At 47.7% G+C, this 17686-nt stretch overlaps 1 protein-coding gene across 1 annotated transcript in view; it reads right to left on the bottom strand.

Moving 5' to 3' along the window:
- The window catches only part of EIF2S3 (eukaryotic translation initiation factor 2 subunit gamma), a 489947-nt gene that overhangs the window by 203438 nt on the left and 268823 nt on the right, over positions 1-17686 (bottom strand). Inside the window, exon 9 of the mRNA XM_078657789.1 lies at positions 8504-8648. Within this exon, the coding sequence (XP_078513915.1) occupies positions 8504-8648 (145 nt within the window). The remainder of the gene's footprint in view (positions 1-8503; positions 8649-17686) is intronic.

Here is a 17686-nt window from a genome sequence, read left to right as displayed (position 1 = left end):
GGTTTGTCATAGTCTGGAGGTGGCAAATGACTGACTGAGGTGAGCCCCCCTTCAACAGCCAGGTGTCGATAGGGGAAGACTACTGTCCATGACCGCCGAAGGTCAGCTGCCACCACTGCCATCACTTTCAGCACTCACAGTGCACTGGTGAGACCAAGGAATATGCTACTTACCAGTATGCATCTGTTCTTGGCATGTAGGGCTGCTGACATTCATATCTGTGCATAGATCGCCGCCTAGTGGTGGGTCCGGATGATTGCACAGTGTTGTCATGGAAGAGTCTTCGAAGTATCACGAGATAGGTGGCTCCTCCCCTGGCCTACAGTGCGCATGGGCATCCTCTCCATCCTCAGATTGTTTTTCGCCATTGTGGCAGAGATGGAGTATGGTACAGTAAGAGATGTCCATGCAAGAAAGTAAGAATGAATGCTACAGCTGCGACAGGCACCGGGGAGGAGGGTGGGCGTTATGAATGTCAGCAGCCCTACATGCCAAGAACAGAATGCATACTGGTAAGTAGCATATTCCGTTCGAGGCATGTGGGCTGCTGAATTCATATCTGTGCATAGAATGTATAGCAGTCTCTCCCTTAGTGGTGGCTACCTGTGCCAGCTGCAGCAGTCTGAAACAGAGATTTTAGAACAGCCTGTCCTACAGCCGCTTGCTGTTTGGAATGTACATCTACACAATAGTGTATTGTGAAAGTATGTATGGTAGACCATTTGGCTGCTCTACATATTTCCTCTAGAGGAATGTTTCCTAGGAAAGCCATGGATGCCCCTAGTTTGCGTGTAGAATGCGCTCTTGGGGGAACTGTTTAAGTGCGTTTTGCTTTTAGATCACATATTTGAATGCACTTAACTATCCATCTGGCTAACCCAGATTTTGAAATGGGGTTGCCTTTGTGTTGTGGTGAAAAGGCAACAAACAACTGTTTAGTCTTTCTAAAATCCTTAGTTCTATCAATGTAGTACAGAAGAGCTCTCGACATCTAGTGTGTGTAGAGCCCTTTGAGGTACTGACTGTGGATTTGGAAAGAACACTGGCAGTTCTATTGTCTGATTGATATGAAAATGGGATACCACTTTGGGCATAAATTTAGAGTTTGTTCTAAGAACTACCCTATTTGCATGTATTTGGATGAATGGCTCTTGAATAGTTAGGGCTTGCAGCTCGCTAACTCTTCTAAGCGAAGTAATTGCTTAGAATTGTAATTCACATGAATGCAACGGTTCAAATGGTGGTCCCATTAGTCTGGTTAAAACGATGTTTAGGTTCCAGACAGGTGAAGGTGGGTGTTTTGGGGGAATTATTCGTTTGAGTCCCTCCATGAATGCTTTAATTGCAGGTACTCTAAACAGCGAAAGATGCGGTCTGTCTTGAAGATAAGCTGCAATGGCAGCTAAGTGTATTCTTATAGATGAATAAGCTAGATTGCAACGATGTAGGTGCAAAAGATAGCAGATGATATTTTGCGTTGAAGCATCTAGTGGGTTTATGTCATTGTTATTACAGTAAATGACAAAACGCTTCCACTTTGCAGCGTAACAAGCTCTGGTAGTAGGTTTTCTTGCCTCTTTGATAATGTTCATACAGTCAGGAGGCAAGTTTAGGTACCCAAACTCTAAGACTTCAGGAGCCAGATTGCAAGGTTCAGTTGTTGCGGATCTGGGTGCTGTATGTCTCCATGGCTCTGAGTGAGAAGAGTGAGTGTTAGCCGCAGTCTTTGATGAGGCACCACAGAAAGTTCTAGGAAAGTTGTGGACCATGGTTGCCTCGCCCATGTTGGAGCAACCAGGATTAGTGTCAGTGAATGCTGGCGTAGTTTGCGTGCCACTAGCGGTATTAGCGGTGCTGGGGGAAAAGCGTACGCAAATTTGCCTGACCAGTTCATCCATATCGCATTGCCCTGCGACTGCGGGTGTGAAAAACTGGCAGCAAAGTACTGGCATTTTGCAATTTCTTTTGTGGCGAACAGGTCTATCTCTGGTTGTCCCCACTGTTGGAAGTATGGTTGTAGCACTGAGGGATGAATCTCCCACTCGTGCATCTGTTGGATGTGTCTGCTGAGCAGATCCGCTATCTGGTTGTCCTTGCCTGGGAGGTGTTCCGCCATGAGAAATTTTTTTCTTTGAATGGCCCACTTCCACATGCTTTGGGCTAGATGTGATAGCTGTGCAGAGTGTGTTCCTCCCTGTTTCTGTATGTAGTACATTGCTGTCATGTTGTCCGTCCGGATGAACACAGTTTTGTTGCATAAATGTACTTTGAACGCTGTCATTGACAGAAAAATTGCCATCATCTCTAGCAAGTTGATGTGCATTTTCTTTTGTTGTGTTGTCCATAGGCCCTGCACTGTGTACTGAAGGACATGGGCTCCCCATCCTATCAGGGATGCGTCCGTTGTCAACACTATTTGTGGTACAGGCTCTTGGAACAGTCGTCCCTTGCAAAGGTTTTGTGGATTCCACCAATGCAGAGAGTTGTATGCACGACTGGTCACCCAACACTAGGTCTTTCAATTGTCCTTGAGCCTGGTTCCACTGCCGTGCTAAGCACTCTTGTAGCGGACGCATGTGTAGTCTTGCGTGAGGGACTATGAAGATGCACGAAGCCATCATGCCTATGAGTTGCATAAACACTCGGGCAGAGAGCGAGTGTTGAGGCTTGAACTTTTGGATCAGCAGCTGCATACTGTTGATTCTTGCAGTGTTTGGGTATGCTTTTGCTGCTAGAGTATTTATTGTTGCTCCCAGGTACTGCTGTACATGGGATGGCTGAAGGTGAGATTTTTGGTAGTTCAACGTGAAGCCTAGACTGTGCAGGAGGCGAATGGTTTGGGACATGTGGCTGGCACATTGCTGGGCCGACTTTGCTTGTATTAGCCAGTCATCCAGGTACGGATAGACGTGAATATGTTGTCTTCTTAAATGTGCAGCAACTGTCGCTAGGCATTTTGTGAACACCCTCGGGGCTGTTGTTACACCAAATGGAAGGACTTTGAATTGGTAATGTTGATTTAGTATTGTGAACCTGAGATATTTCCTGTGAGCAGGATGTATCGGTATATGGAAGTATGCGTCTTTGAGGTCTTGTGAGGAAGTCTCCTTGTTGCAGCAGTGGTAAGACTTGTTGTAGAGTGAGCATATGAAAATGCTCTGATAAAATGTATTGATTTAGGGGCATGAGGTCCAATATTGGTCTGAGAGACCCGTCCTTTTTGGGGATGAGGAAGTATAGTGAGTATACCCCTGTACCTTGATGTTCTAATGGTACAAGTTCTATGGCCCCTTTTTGCAGCATGCTGATGACTTCTTGCTGCAATAAGTTTAGGTGTTCTACAGACATAGGACGGTGTCTTGGTGGTATGTTGGGTGGTGTGGAGGTTAGCTCTAGGCAATAGCCATCTTGGATAATTTGCCTTACCCACTTGTCTGTAGTGATGTTTTGCCAGACTGGTAGGAACTGCTGTAATTGTCCCCCGACTGGTGTTGTATGGTCTGGGGGTAGCGCTAATAAGTCACTGTTTTGTGTTGGTAGAGGATCTGGTGGTATTATTCCCTCGTCCTCTGCCTTTGTTGTTATTGCCGCGGTATCCACCTCTATTGTTTTTATTGTAGGTGGTTTGCGTATTCCCTTTATAGTTTGTGGTCTGCTGTGATGAGTTACTCCTTGCAGCACCTCTGTAATTGGAGCGACGAAAGGAGCCTCTATGTTGTTGGGACTGTAAGGCTCCCATAGACTTAGCCGTCTCAGTGTCTTTTTTCATTTTGTCCAGTATTGTATCTACATCTGGACCAAATAAATAGTCAGGATTTACTGGCTGGTTTAATAAAGTAGACTGGACTTCATTTTTGAAACCCGAAATGCGAAGCCACGCATGTCTCCTGAGCATAACACTGGTGTTAACAGATCTGGCCGCTGTATCTGCCACGTCTAGGGCACATTTAATGGAGGCGTTAGTTATTAACTTTACCTCCTGTACTAGGTCTTCAGGCTGTTCTTTGTAAGGTTCAGGTAAATACTGGAGAAGTGTCTCTAAGGTGTCATAGTGTGCCCTGTCGTACCTAGCTAACAGGGCTTGCGTATTAGATATTCGCCATATGTTAGCTGCTTGAGCAGCTACCCTTTTCCCTGATACCTCAAAGATCTTTGATTCTTTGTCAGGAGGTGGAGCTTCTCCAGTTGTTTGAGAGTTTGCACGTTTTCGTGCATTGGATACCACTAAAGAATCCAAAGGCAGTTGTCCCTTAATATATGTGGGGTCTACTGGTGCTGGCCTGTATTTCCTCTCTATTCTGGGGTTAATGACCCGTGCCCTAGTTTCCTTAAATATGTAACCTGCGTGTTTAAGTACCCCTTTTAACATAGGTAGTGTTTTGACAGATCTTTCTGATGTGGCAAAGGTGTCAAAGAGGAAATCTTCCTCAATGGGGTCTGCATGCATTTCTACATTGTGATGGAGGGCTGCCCTTTCTATTAGTGCATTAAAAACAGCTGTATCCTCTGTAGGAGAAGGCCTAGCAGGGTATGCAGGTGTATCTGGAATGGGTTGAGAGTCACCAGGATATACTGGATCAACCCATGGTTGACCTTGATTGTCTTGGTCAGTGTCTACTGGGTAATTCTATTCCTCATTATATTCATCATCCACCTCTTCATCTGAGTGTGTGGGTGTATATGTGTACTGTTCAGGCCTAGTTGGTTTAATAGTCTCAAATAGAATAGGTGAAGTAGAACAGTCCCTTTTCTTTTTGAGTGGGATGATATAAGTCTCTTTATCAGTTTCTGGCCTGATTTTTCTTTTGTAGAGAGTGACTTGGCCAGAATTAGGGTCAATGTAAAGTTTTGACTGTTCTTCTGATGAGGAGTCTGGATATAAGATCTCCTCTTCAGTAGTTCTGGACGTTTTTGCCAATGTCCTTGGTTTTGGTTGTTTCGGTTCGATACCGCTTTTTGGGTCGACCGCCGTTGTTTTAGAGGAAGTTGGTAGTCCAAACTTGATTGGTCCGAGATCCCTCGGTGTCACAACAGTCTTTTTAGGTTGTGCCTGTTTCTTCGGAGCCGAGGTTTGTATCGTTTCGATGTTTTTTGTCGGGTTGATAGTACCTTTTTGACCTTGTATCGTCTTTGCAACCTGTGGTTTTGGATCAATGCTTTTTGGTCTCGGCTCGATGGCCTTCTTCGGGTCGATTTTCTTCGGCTCGATGGTTTTTCGTTGCACAGCCATGGGTTTGCCGACTCTCTGTTTGGGTTCGACAACCTTCTTCTGTTCGAGTCCCTTTTTTGTGTTGTCTGCGCCGATCTTATCGGTTCGACGTCCCTTTGTTTTAGAGTCGATATAGGTGCGCTGGCCTTCGGCTCGAGGACCCTTGTGTTCGACTCCGACGGATCGACATAGTTTGGTCCAAAGACCGTATTGTCGATGATCTTCTTCGGGATCGACTCCGATGGATCGACGTAATTTGGTCCGAAGAAGGTTCAGTTTTGTTTTTGGTTCCGTAACTTTCGGTTTCGATATCAACGATTTCGGAGTACGTTGATCCGATGGCTCTTTTCTAATATTCTTAGCCGAGCTGTATCGCGGGGCTATAGAATGGGTTTCGAGATCTTGGCTAAGGCCTTCTGGCGATACCTCGACCTGAGCCTGTGGAACCATAGAAGTGTATGTTTGGGACGTCGTACTCACGGTTGGCCCCGTTTCGTCACTGGAGTCATCTTAGACGGCTTCGATCCCTTGTTCGTCGTCTCCTACCACGACGATGTCTTCTTCTTCGATATATTAGTTGGAGTCATGCTCTGAATCTTGATCCGACTGCTGATCCGATTCTTCGGCTTCGACGAGATCGTCTTCATTGTCGAAGATATTTTCCGGCTCTGGCGCTGGTTTCTGCATGATTAGCCTAGCGGCCCTTCGAGTCCCAAGTGTCTTTTTGGATCGAAATTGGGCACAGGCTAGGCAGTCGGTTTCATTATGTTCTGGAGATAAACACTTTTTACATACAGGGTGTTTATATGTGGGTATTTCGAATTACAAAGAGGGCAGCTTTTGAATGGACTTCGTTCCATCGACGTCTGGTCCCTTTGGCGTCGAGAAGACCCGCGGCCCGATTCGACGTCCGAGTTGAATACACTGTGGAGAAAGCTGTCGGCACCGATTCGAAACAATACCGACGAGACCGAAGGCCTTTTGGCCTTTAGAAAGTTTAATTTAGATTCCGAACTTAGAGTAAAGGAAAGTACATCCGAACCCAATGGCGGAAAAAAACAATCTGAGGATGGAGAGGATGCCCATGCGCACTGTAGTCCAGGGGAGGAGCCACCTATCTCGTGATACTTCGAAGACTCTTCCAGGACAACAATGTGCAATCATCCGGACCCAACACTAGGCGGCGATCTATGCACAGATATGAATTCAGCAGCCCACATGCCTCGAACACAGGAGCTTAGCAAACTGAACATTTTCCTGGCCCACTACAAAACACAGGTAGGGCTGATGGTCCTTTAGGACGGGTATATGGAAATGATGCCTTCTGCAGGTCAGTCACCCTCCAGTCCCCAGGGTCGAAGGCAGATATCCCTGCAAACAAACTGTAGGACCCACCTGTCTGATGTTACGGCCAGCAAACCTGACAAGAATTGTTGAATCCTGCCTCCCACCATAAGGATGTGCTGTGTTAAGGGCATGCTAAAGGGGTTTGGTAGGTGGGACTGTGGGGTGGGAGGGATGGGGGAGTAGTGGGCTGCCCGTTGGCCTTGAGCGCGGGGCCAGTGGTCATCACAGTCTCAACCACGAAACTGCTGGATGCTTTGTGGAGGTTGGATTGGCTGGGCACATGAGGCATTCCTGTCAAAGCAGCGAAGGAGGTGGTAGAGCTGATGCAGCTGGTGAGGTGCCGATGATGAGCCCAAGTAGCATGCAGAGGCCCTGCACTCCTTGAACCGCTAGACAGTGTAATCTGCTTTGTCCACAAACAGGAAAGTCCCGTCAAATGGCATGTCCTAGAGGAAAGACTGGATATTTTCTGAAAAATATGGGGAACCGAAGCCAAGCATGGTAACACTGGTGCCAATGGCTCGCCTGAAGGATTCAGTGGTGTCCAAACCACAATTAATGGGAATTTGGCTGCATCATTTCCGTCCTTTATAGCCTGTGCCAGGCCAAGTTAGAGAGCTCCTCCCTAGTGAGTGGGTGTCTTTTTGAACAATAGGAATAATTGTTCCCTTCCCCTCACCAGGAGGCATAGAGAGACAATTAACGATATACGTAAATGGGTTCCCTCTCTTCCCTTTCGTTTATTGCCTTGGATGTGGAGGGATCCCACTCAAAAAAAAAACTCTAGTCGCCCCAACAGACCTTAAACAGCAAACACAAAGAAATAAATTTAAAAGTATGTGAGAACAGTCAGCAAAATATAAAGGCTGGGCAGAATATTTTTTAATAAGAAAGGTAGCAACTCTGGTGGTGAATGGGACATCAGAGGGGGAGAATTTTCACTTTACGGTTTGCATGCCATGTTGGGGTGACAGGCACTTCGAGTATAAGGGTGGAGTACAGCTCTGAAACGGTGGTACAGATTGAAAATAAGGTAAGGTGGAAGAGTATTAAGTGCACTTTTACTGTGCTTGTGGGTGCTGCCCACAGAAAGCAGATTTGGAACAGGACCATGCTACTCGCGGTGAGTGTAGGAAACAGCCTACTGCCTTATGAAAGCTCTGCGGCCAACCCCCTGCGCACATTCGAAGACCCTGGATTGCAGGGGCTGGCCACACTTTGCAAGTTGAAACGTCTGCACGAAGATTTACATTTATTATTGCATCCGATTCATTAAGGGTAAGGTCAAAAGTATTCCATTTGGTGGGCAAGTTTGGTTTGCATGTCTGTTGAGCGATTCATGGATTGTAGCCCTAATTAAGACTTGAAGATTTCAATGGTTTTAATTTGTAACCATAACTGCACTTTAATCGTGCATTGTGGTTTTTATGTAAATATACATATGTAGGCACAATATTTTTCATCACTAGTTTTAATTACCAGGTACAAGATTTTGAAACTTCTTTAAAGTTACAGCAATGACTCGACATTGATGTGGAGTTATATTTATTGTGCCATACCCTGCGTAAGTCCTAACTGGTCACTCTCTGTATTAGAGAGACAAGCGCCCAAAGGTAGTTAACATGATTATCAGCTGTAGTGCACACCAGTACCCAAGAAAGATACTGCCCAGTACCCACTGACTTCCCAAGGACCACAAAAAAAAGTCTCACAACCATAAACTCTCCTTAGAAAGGCAAATCAATAACGAACTCAGATCTTGCAACATTCCCCTTTGGGCTAGCAGAAACACCTCCCAATTTCCGGCACCCAGACCATATGCCTAATTCATCAGCACCATCATCGTCCTTCCTCAAAAGAGTATGAACAACTCTTACTATGCCAATTCCCAAAAAGACTATTCAGGATGGGGAAGCGAAATTAATTTATATAGACATTGACTCTTACCAATGAGGCCTCCTGGAGCAGCATATTGCAGATCATTATGCTCAGCAAAAAGGGAGACAATTTTGGAGAAAATTGGCTTGCACATGAGTTTTCCCTCACTGTCCTTCGAAACAATGCCAGGCCGAACCTCCAACTCTTGACCAACCTAAAGAAAGAGGAACTGTTAGTAGAGCACTATTTTAAACTAAAAAAGAATGTTTATTTTGAAAAAAAGATTTTTTTTGAAAGATTATTTGCATGTTTAACTCTTCACTTTACAGATGTCCTGTCATGTACTAAATCCAGGGTGCATAGTCCTTTACAAGTATCATCTACTCTCTATTTAGGGCATCTCCAGAGTTCTCAGCTAAGTTAAAGGTTTTATTTTTTTAAATTTTAAAAATGTTTATTTTCAAGTCCGAAAGCAATATCGTTATATAATCTTTATTCGACAATTAAGTCATAAAAGTATCACATAATAAACATTTTTGACAGAATATAAAATCTTATAAAAATACATTTTGCATAAATAATTAAGAAAAGATTAAACTCCACAAGACTAATGTCGAATACACAACTTTAAAAATACAACTGTTAAGATCAGTCTAATACTCATTTAAAAAGGGGGATGTGGTAATTACAATGATCAAAAGCTAGACATCAGATCTCATAACTCAGTTAATCATAGTAAGGGAAGCCCTAATACAAATTAAATCTATCCGTAATATAATCAAATTATTTTCGATCGAATTACCCACATCCATTTCAAAAACGTTGCCATAGCTATAGCAATTGGGAGGCTGGGATCTGTGCATAATATTCTTAGCGCCTCCTCATGCTTTCGGGAGCCAATTAGGTGACATATTGGTTTTACAAATTTTTCTTGCGGAGCAATATACAGCAGACAGAAGAACAATAGATGGCTTATAGTTTCTTGTTTGTCCCTGCATTTGGGGCATTTATCGTCACTGATCCCAGCCCACTCTTCTGTAAATGACCTTGTGGGGAGGGTGCCAACCCTGAATTGGAAGTAGAGTTTACGATCAGACGGTTTCTAGATGGCGTCCCAATACGGTTCTAGAGCTGGGTAAGTCTTAAATTCAAGAAATCGCCCTGTAAGGTGAGATGAAAGGCCTTTAGCACATTTTTCTGAGGTAACCAACTTCCAATATGAGGCCTTCATATCTTTCTTAGATGGGAATATTGCTGATGTTGGGTCATCCCACAGTTCACTCATGCCCATTCTCCCCAGCAGGGATCTAATTGACTTCAACCAGCTGATTTTATGAAAGTGATCCTTTTCGATGATTTCCTTGGGACCCCGGGCATAATGATGTAACTCCTCGGTTGTCCATAATCTGCGCCAGTATAATAATGGACACAGAGTGGCCAGATCTTGTACAGCTCTTTTTCCAAGATCCCAGAACAAGGGTGTTATGGGGGTACTTTTCGGGACACTAGTGGCTTTACGCAAAAATTCATTTTCTACTAGTGTCAAACCTTTCAGATTTTCAAACCACCATAGTTCAGCTCCATAAAGGACCAAACCTAACACCTTCATCCCATAGATCTCAAGGAGTGGCCTAATAGGTTTCGTAAGGGAGGACTTTAAACTTTTTGAGAAGAAAGCCTGACTGCTGCTGGTATCTTAATTTGGTCAGGTCTATTTGACTGTTCCAGCCCATATCTCTCTGAAGGTTGACCCCCAAATATGTGAAAGCATCAACCTGCTCTAGCGGGCAGTTATTCATATATATGCTTCCACTAAATGGCTTAAGTGACTTGGAAAACTTATGTTCAGTAAGAAACATAAACTTTGTTTTGGCTGTATTTATTTCAAGTCCACGAAGCCGGCAAAAGTCTGTGAAGCGCTGGAGGGCCCGTTGCAGACCACTTGGGGGTTTTGATATTATCAAGGTATCGTCCGCGAATGAATATGCTACTTACCAGTATGCATCTGTTCTTGGCATGTAGGGTTGCTAACATTCATATCTGTAGCATAGATCGCCGCCTAGTGTTGGGTCCGGATGATTGCACATTGTTGTCCTGGAAGAGTCTTAGAAGTATCACGAGATAGGTGGCTCCTCCCCTGGACTACAGTGCGCATGGGCATCGACTCCATCCCCAGATTGTTTTTAGCCATTGTGGCAAAGATGGAGTTGAACAGTGAAAGTGATGGCCATGCTAGAGATGAAATGCAAGAAAAGTCTGCAGCCGCTACGGGCGCCGGGGAGGAGGGCGGGCGATATGAATGTTAGCAGCCCTACATGCCAAGAACAGATGCATACTGGTAAGTAGCATATTCAGTTCGAGGCATGTGGGCTGCTAAATTCATATCTGTAGCATAGAATACATAGCAGTCCCTCCATTAACGGCGGCTGCCCGTGCCAGCTGCAGAAGTTTGAAAAAGTGTTTTAAGAACAGCCTGTCCTACAGCTGCCTGCTGTTTGGAATGCACATCTACACAGTAATGTTTGGTAAACGTATGTGGTGTAGACCATGTGGCTGCCCTGCAAATGTCTTCCAAAGGAATGTTACCCAGGAATGCCATGGAGGCCCCCAACTTGCGTGTGGAGTGTGCTTTGGGGGGGACCGTTAAGGTGCGCTTAGCCTTCTGATAGCAAATCTGAATACACTTAACGATCCCACCTGGCTATTCCTGCTTTAGAAATGGGGTTGCCTTTATGCTGGGCTGCGAAGGCAACAAAGAGTTGCTGTGTCTTTCTAAAAGGTTGTGTTCTGTCAATGCAGTACATAAGCGCTCTTTTGACATCAAGCGTATGGAGCATCCTTTCTGCTACCGTTTCTGGGTTGGGAAAGAATGCGGGCAGTTCGATTGTTTGATTGACATGAAACTGCGACACCACCTTAGGGAGAAATTTGGGGTTAGTGCGCAGTTTGTATAAATGGCTCTTGAATGGTGAGCGCCTGTAGCTCACTAACACGTCTTAGAGACGTTATGGCAATGAGAAAAGCCACTTTCCATGTGAGGAACTGAAGCTCACATGAATGTAGAGGTTCAAATGGGGGACCCATCAATCTGGTGAGTACCACATTGAGGTTCCACACAGGAGCTGGCGGGGTCCTGGGAGGGATGACCCGCTTTAGCCCTTCTAGGAATGCTTTAATGGCAGGCACCCTGAAGACAGAGAGATGCTGCCTGTTTTGTAGATAAGCTGCTATAGCGGATAAGTGTATCCGAATGGAAGCGTATGCCAGATTGCATTTGTAAAGATGCAACAGATAGCAGATGATATTAGGAATGGATGCATCGAGCGGGTTGATAGCGTGCTCTGTACAGTAGATGACAAACCGCTTCCATTTTGCTGCATAGCAAGCTCTGGTAGTGGGTTTCCTTGCCTTCCGGATGATGTCCATGCATTCAGGGGGCAAATCAAGGTAGCCAAACTCTAAGACCTCAGGAGCCAGATCGCCAGATTGAGCTGCTGCGGATCCGGGTGCTGAATGTCGCCACGGTTCTGCGTTAAGAGCCGGGGTGTGAGGTGCAGTCTTTGATGCGGTACCACGGAGAGTTCGAGGAACGTGGTGTACCACGGTTGTCGCGCCCACGTTGGAGCAACTAGGATGAGCATCAGCGAGTGTTGCTTTAGCTTTCTTGCCACCAGCGGAATTAGAGGCGCTGGGGGGGAAAAGCGTACGCAAATCTGCCTGACCAGTTCATCCATATCGCATTGCCCTGCGATAGTGGGTGAGGGAACCTGGAGGCAAAGCTTTGGCATTTTGCGTTTTCCTCCGTGGCAAACAGGTCTATCTCTGGATGACCCCACTGCTGGAAGTACGGGCGGAGTACTGATTGATGTAACTCCCACTCGTGCATCTGGTGGCTGTACCTGCTGAGCAGATCCGCCATCTGATTGTCCGTGCCCGGGAGGTGTTCCGCCATGAGGAAGATGTTCCTCTGAATGGCCCACTTCCACATGCTCTGAGCCAGATGAGACAACTGTGGAGAGTGCGTACCTCCCTGCTTTTGAATGTAGTACATGGCTGTCATGTTGTCCGTCCGGATCAACACGACTTTGTTGCACAGATGTACCTTGAAGGACTTGAGTGCCATGAAGATCGCCATCAGCTCCAAGTAGTTGATGTGCATCTTCCTTTGTTGCGTTGTCCATAGTCCCTGCACTGTATAGTGGAGCACATGAGCCCCCCATGTCTGGAGAGATGCGTCCGTCGTTCGTGTAATCTGTGGCACAGGCTCCTGGAACGGTCAGCCCTTGCAAAGGTTGTGTGGATTCCACCAATGCAGAGAGCTGTATGCCCGACCCGTCACCAACACTAGGTCGTTTAGCTGTCCTTGAGTCTGAGTCCACTGATGCGCTAGGCATTCTTGGAGCGGACGCATATGGAGTCCCGCGTGCGGGACTATGAAGATGCAGGAGGCCATCATGCCTATCAACTGCATGAACACTCTCGCTGGGAGTGAGTGTTGTGGTCTGAACTTTTGGATCAGCGCCTGGATAATGTCGATCCTCGCTGGGTTTGGCTGAGCTGTGGCAGCCAGAGTATTGATCGTCGCTCCTAAATACTGCCGCACATGGGCTGGCTGAAGGTGCGACTTTGGGTAGTTCAGTGTAAATCCTAGACTGTGAAGGAGGTGAATGGTGTGGGACATGTCTGCGGCGCACTGCTGGGCTGACTTTGCCTGCACGAGCCAGTCGTCCAGATAAGGGTAGACATGTATACTCTGTCTCCGGAGGTGTGCCGCCACTGTCGCCAGACATTTTGTGAATACTCTGGGAGCAGTGGTCACTCCAAAGGGGAGTACCTTGAACTGGTAATGCCTGTTTTGGATGGTGAACCTGAGGTACTTTCTGTGGGAGGGGTGGAGTGGTATGTGGAAGTAAGCATCCTTGAGGTCCAAGGTTGCGAGGAAGTCTCCCTGTTGTAACAGGGGAAGAATCTGCTGCAGTGTCAACATGTGGAAGTGTTCTGAAATAATGTACTGGTTCAAGGGGCGTAGGTCTAGAATCGGTCTGAGTGAGCCGTCCTTTTTTGGGTTTAAGAAGTACAGGGAATAAACCCCTGTGCCTTCTTCCTCTACTGGCACGAGCTCTATCGCGCCTTTTTGCAGCATCACCAGAACCTCCTGCTGCAATAAGTGCAAGTGCTCTGCTGACATAGGACGGTGTTTTGGGGGCATGGGTGGTGGGGTGGATGTCAGTTCTAAACAATAGCCGAACTGGATAAGTTTTCTGACCCACCTGTCTGTGGTGATGGATTTCCAGACGGGCAGGAACTGTTGGAGTCTCCCCCCGACAGGTGTTGGATGGTGGGGGGCAGTGACAGGGAGTCACTGTTTGTTGGCGGCAGAGGAACGGGAACTGTTGTTGCCTCTGCCTCTACCCTTGGCACTGTTTCCTCTGTATCCACCTCTGCCCTGCTTGCTGTAGGAGGATTGCGCACCACTTTTATTGAATGGCGTCTGCTGCGACATGTGCCCTCTGTTAACACCTCGATTGCCTGAGCGACGAAAAGTGTTCCCTTAAATTGTTGTGATTCGAGAGCTCCCATGGACTTGGCAGTCTCGGTATCTTTTTTGATCTTCTCTAGGGTGGTGTCCACCTCTGGGCCAAACAACCTGTCTGGATTAACGGGTTGGTTGAGGATAGTAGTTTGGATCTCTGGCTTGAATCCTGAGATGCGGAGCCATGCCTGACGTCTCAGCATCACACTAGTGTTGATCGCTCTCGCTGCTGTGTCCGCAACATCTAGCGCACACTTTATAGCAGCGTCGGAGATGAGCTTCCCCTCCTGGATAAGCATTTCAGCTCCCTCTTTAAACTGGTCTGGGAGGTGTTGTAACAGCTGCTCTAGGCTGTCGTAGTGTGCCCTATCGTATCTGGCCAACAGAGCTTGCGTGTTTGAGATGCGCCATATGTTGGCCGCCTGAGCTGCTACCCTCTTCCCAGATGCCTCCAGCACTTTTGACTCTTTGTCTGGGGGAGGAGCTTCACCCGTCGTTTGGGAGTTTGCCCTCTTGCGGGCATTAGAGACCACCAAAGAGTCCAAAGGCAACTGGCCCCTTATGTAAGTGGGGTCGCCAGGTGCCGGTCTGTATTTCTTCTCAATGCGTGGGTTTACAACCAGAGATCTTGTGGGTTCCTTGAAAATGTCTGCCGCATGCTTAAGGACCCCTTTCAACATTGGGAGAGTCTTGACAGTTTTTTCAGCAGTAGAGAAGGTGTCAAAAAGGAAGTCCACCTCTACGGGGTCAGCATGTATCTCCACCTTATGGTTTGTAGCTGCCCTTTCAATTAAGGCATTAAATGCCGCAGAGTCCTCAGTGGGAGACGGCTTCACGTTATAAACCTGAGGATCCTGGACCGTGTGCTGGTCCCCTTGATCACCAGAGTCCATCCATGAGTCTTGTTGCTCATCAGGCTCTGTATGAGCAGGAAAATTGTACTCATCATGCTCCCCTCCATCTCCATCTGAGTATGTGGGAGAGGGTGTTGCACTCCTTCCATGCTGAGGAAGAATCTGTTCCACCAGAACTGGTGTTTCTGCTGCAGGCTTCTTACGTTTCAGAGGAATGGTAAACGACTGCAAAGGTTCTGAAGTAATCTTCCTCTTGTATAGCGTGAGTTTCCCGGTGTCGGCATCGATGAAATGCTCCGACCGTTCTTCAACCAAAGGGTGTCGAAGACCCACAGTCCCAGCCGTGTGAGTGGACGTTGACACAGTGTCCTTGGGCACCGACCGCGGTGCAAAGGCCTTCGGCGCCACCTTAGGCGGCAACGTGTAGATGAGCGGTGCCGACGTGGTCTTTGGCATGAATGCCGGCTTCGGTGCTGAAGGAGTCTTCGGTTCCGACGCCAAAGCCTTGTCTTTAAGGCGCTTGAGGGAGTCCGAGACCTGCTTCGTAAAGGAAGCGGACGGTTTCGTCGTTCCGACCGATGTTCTTGGTCCGCCCCCAGGGGAAGACCCGAGCGTGGATGTTCGAGGTGCAGGAGCACCCTTGACCGTTGCGCCACGATCACCGACCACAGCTGCAGACGTCGATGCCGACGGCTTCGGATCGACGGGTTTCCCTTTAGGAGTAACGACCCCAGACTTTGCTTCGGCGCCTTTCACAGACTTTGCGTCCACGTGCCCCTTGGTCTTCGGCGCGACAGATTGTCCCGATGTAGGCTCGACAGCCTTCTTGGACGTTGGCTTGGCTCCTTTGGACGACACCGGCTCGACGGGCTTTTTCGAGCTTGGCTCCTTAACCACCTTCGACACCTTTGCCTGATCACTAGCTGGCATCGGTTTGGAGGCCCCTGAAGACGACGGCGTCGGTACCGGAGCAGACGTCTTCGGTTTCGATGGCGTGTCGGCCATCTTTGTTTTCATCGATACCGAGGGTTTCAGTTTCGATTTCAGTAATGGCGGCTCCGCGGAGGTGTCCGTAGCCGGGCCGGAAGGCGGGGCCGTGGATCGAGGTGCAAGGTCTTGGGTAAGGCCGCGTGGCGATCCCGTGACCTGAGCCATAGTAAGAGTACGAACGGGGCATAGCTCTTCCTCCGAGCTATCTTCCATGGCCCCATATGCTTCGTCGTCGTCCCCTACCTTCTCGACGAGTTCCTCAATGTCTCGACTGTGGATGTCCGCTCCGTCGTCGGACTCGACCTCCACCGGGGTAGGGGAAATCTGCAGGTGACGCACTTGCTCGTCTGCTTCTGGGTCGTCAAAGATGTCCACCGGTGCCGGAGCCGATCGCTGGGCCTCAAGGCGCGCCACGCGCCGAAGCTTGATCGTCTTCTTCGATCTAAATCTTGAACAGGCCATACAGTTGGCCTCGTCGTGGTCCAGCGATAGGCACTTGTTGCACACAGGATGGACGTCAATGTGTGGGTACTTGGATCCACACACGGGACATTTTTTGAACGGACTCCGCTCCATGCCGTTGAAGTCTTGCTGCGTCGACTAGGCCCCGATCACCGAAGAGTCACACGACCCCCCGGATATCCGACTCAACGAGCTGGAAGATAGACGGGACCGAACGCGAACAATACCGACGGTGCAAAGAAGGCCTTTTGGCCTTGAAAAAGTTCTATCACGATTCCGAACAGGAGACGTGGAAATCACATCCGAACCCAATGGCGGAAAAAAACAATCTGGAGATGGAGTCGATGCCCATGCGCACTGTAGTCCAGGGGAGGAGCCACCTATCTCGTGATACTTCGAAGACTCTTCCAGGACAACAATGTGCAATCATCCGGACCCAACACTAGGCGGCGATCTATGCTACAGATATGAATTTAGCAGCCCACATGCCTCGAACCATAAGGATCGGGACGCGATTACCAGCCATCATAGGGGCGTCAGTAGGGACCAGGGAGAGGTAGTCTGCCGCCCCATTCACGAAGAGCGAGAACAGGGTAGGTGCCATAACGCAACCCTGCCTCACCCCCCGCTCGACCGGGAAGGCATCCGTAACCTCGCCCTGCTTGCACCACCTGACCCTTGCATAGTTGTCCTCATGCAAGCGGACGATCAAGGTCAACAATTCCGGGGCCATTCCAAGACTCGCCATAGTTTGCGGCGCGGGACTAGATCGAAAGCCGCCCTCAAGTCAATGAACACCGCATAGAGAACCCCTTTCTCAAGGTCCACTGTTCGCCAGTACAGGATTACAAAACGAAAGACTTGATCTATCGTGCTAGTCCTGGAACAGAAACCGGCCTGCAGTGGACTCAAGATGTTCCCTTCGTCCATCCAGTCTTTTATCCTCCCCAAGACTAGGCGACCCATTATTTTTTGGATGGAATCGATCAAGCTAATAGGTCTATAGTTGCCTGCTAGCGAATTATCCCCCTTTTTAAAAACAGGCACAATTTCTGCTCCCTTCCATGAGTGGGGGACAGCCATCCCTTGAGCTATGGCATTTGATAGATGGACAATGTATAATCGCCATCTTACTTTATCGTTAAGAAATAGGTCTGCATGTATACAATCCATACCTGGGGCTCTCCCCTCAACTACTGAGTTTAATGCATTATCAACATCCGCCAAGCTAGAAACTACATCGTAAAATTTAAAAACAAAGGCCGCCTCAGTATGAGTATCTACTTTATTAGCATATTGGGACTTAAAATACTCAATCCATGTGTTTTGGGGCACGTTGTTTTGGGGGCTGTCCGCACACCCACCTCCTTCCCATTTGTAGGTGTCCCAAAATAACTTCCGAGTTTTTAGTCG

This window comes from Lissotriton helveticus, chromosome 8 (assembly GCF_964261635.1).
Source record: "Lissotriton helveticus chromosome 8, aLisHel1.1, whole genome shotgun sequence".
Lineage (NCBI taxonomy): Eukaryota > Metazoa > Chordata > Amphibia > Caudata > Salamandridae > Lissotriton > Lissotriton helveticus.
The sequence above is the reverse complement of the archived record's forward strand: the minus strand, read 5'-3'. Positions and strand labels throughout refer to the sequence as shown.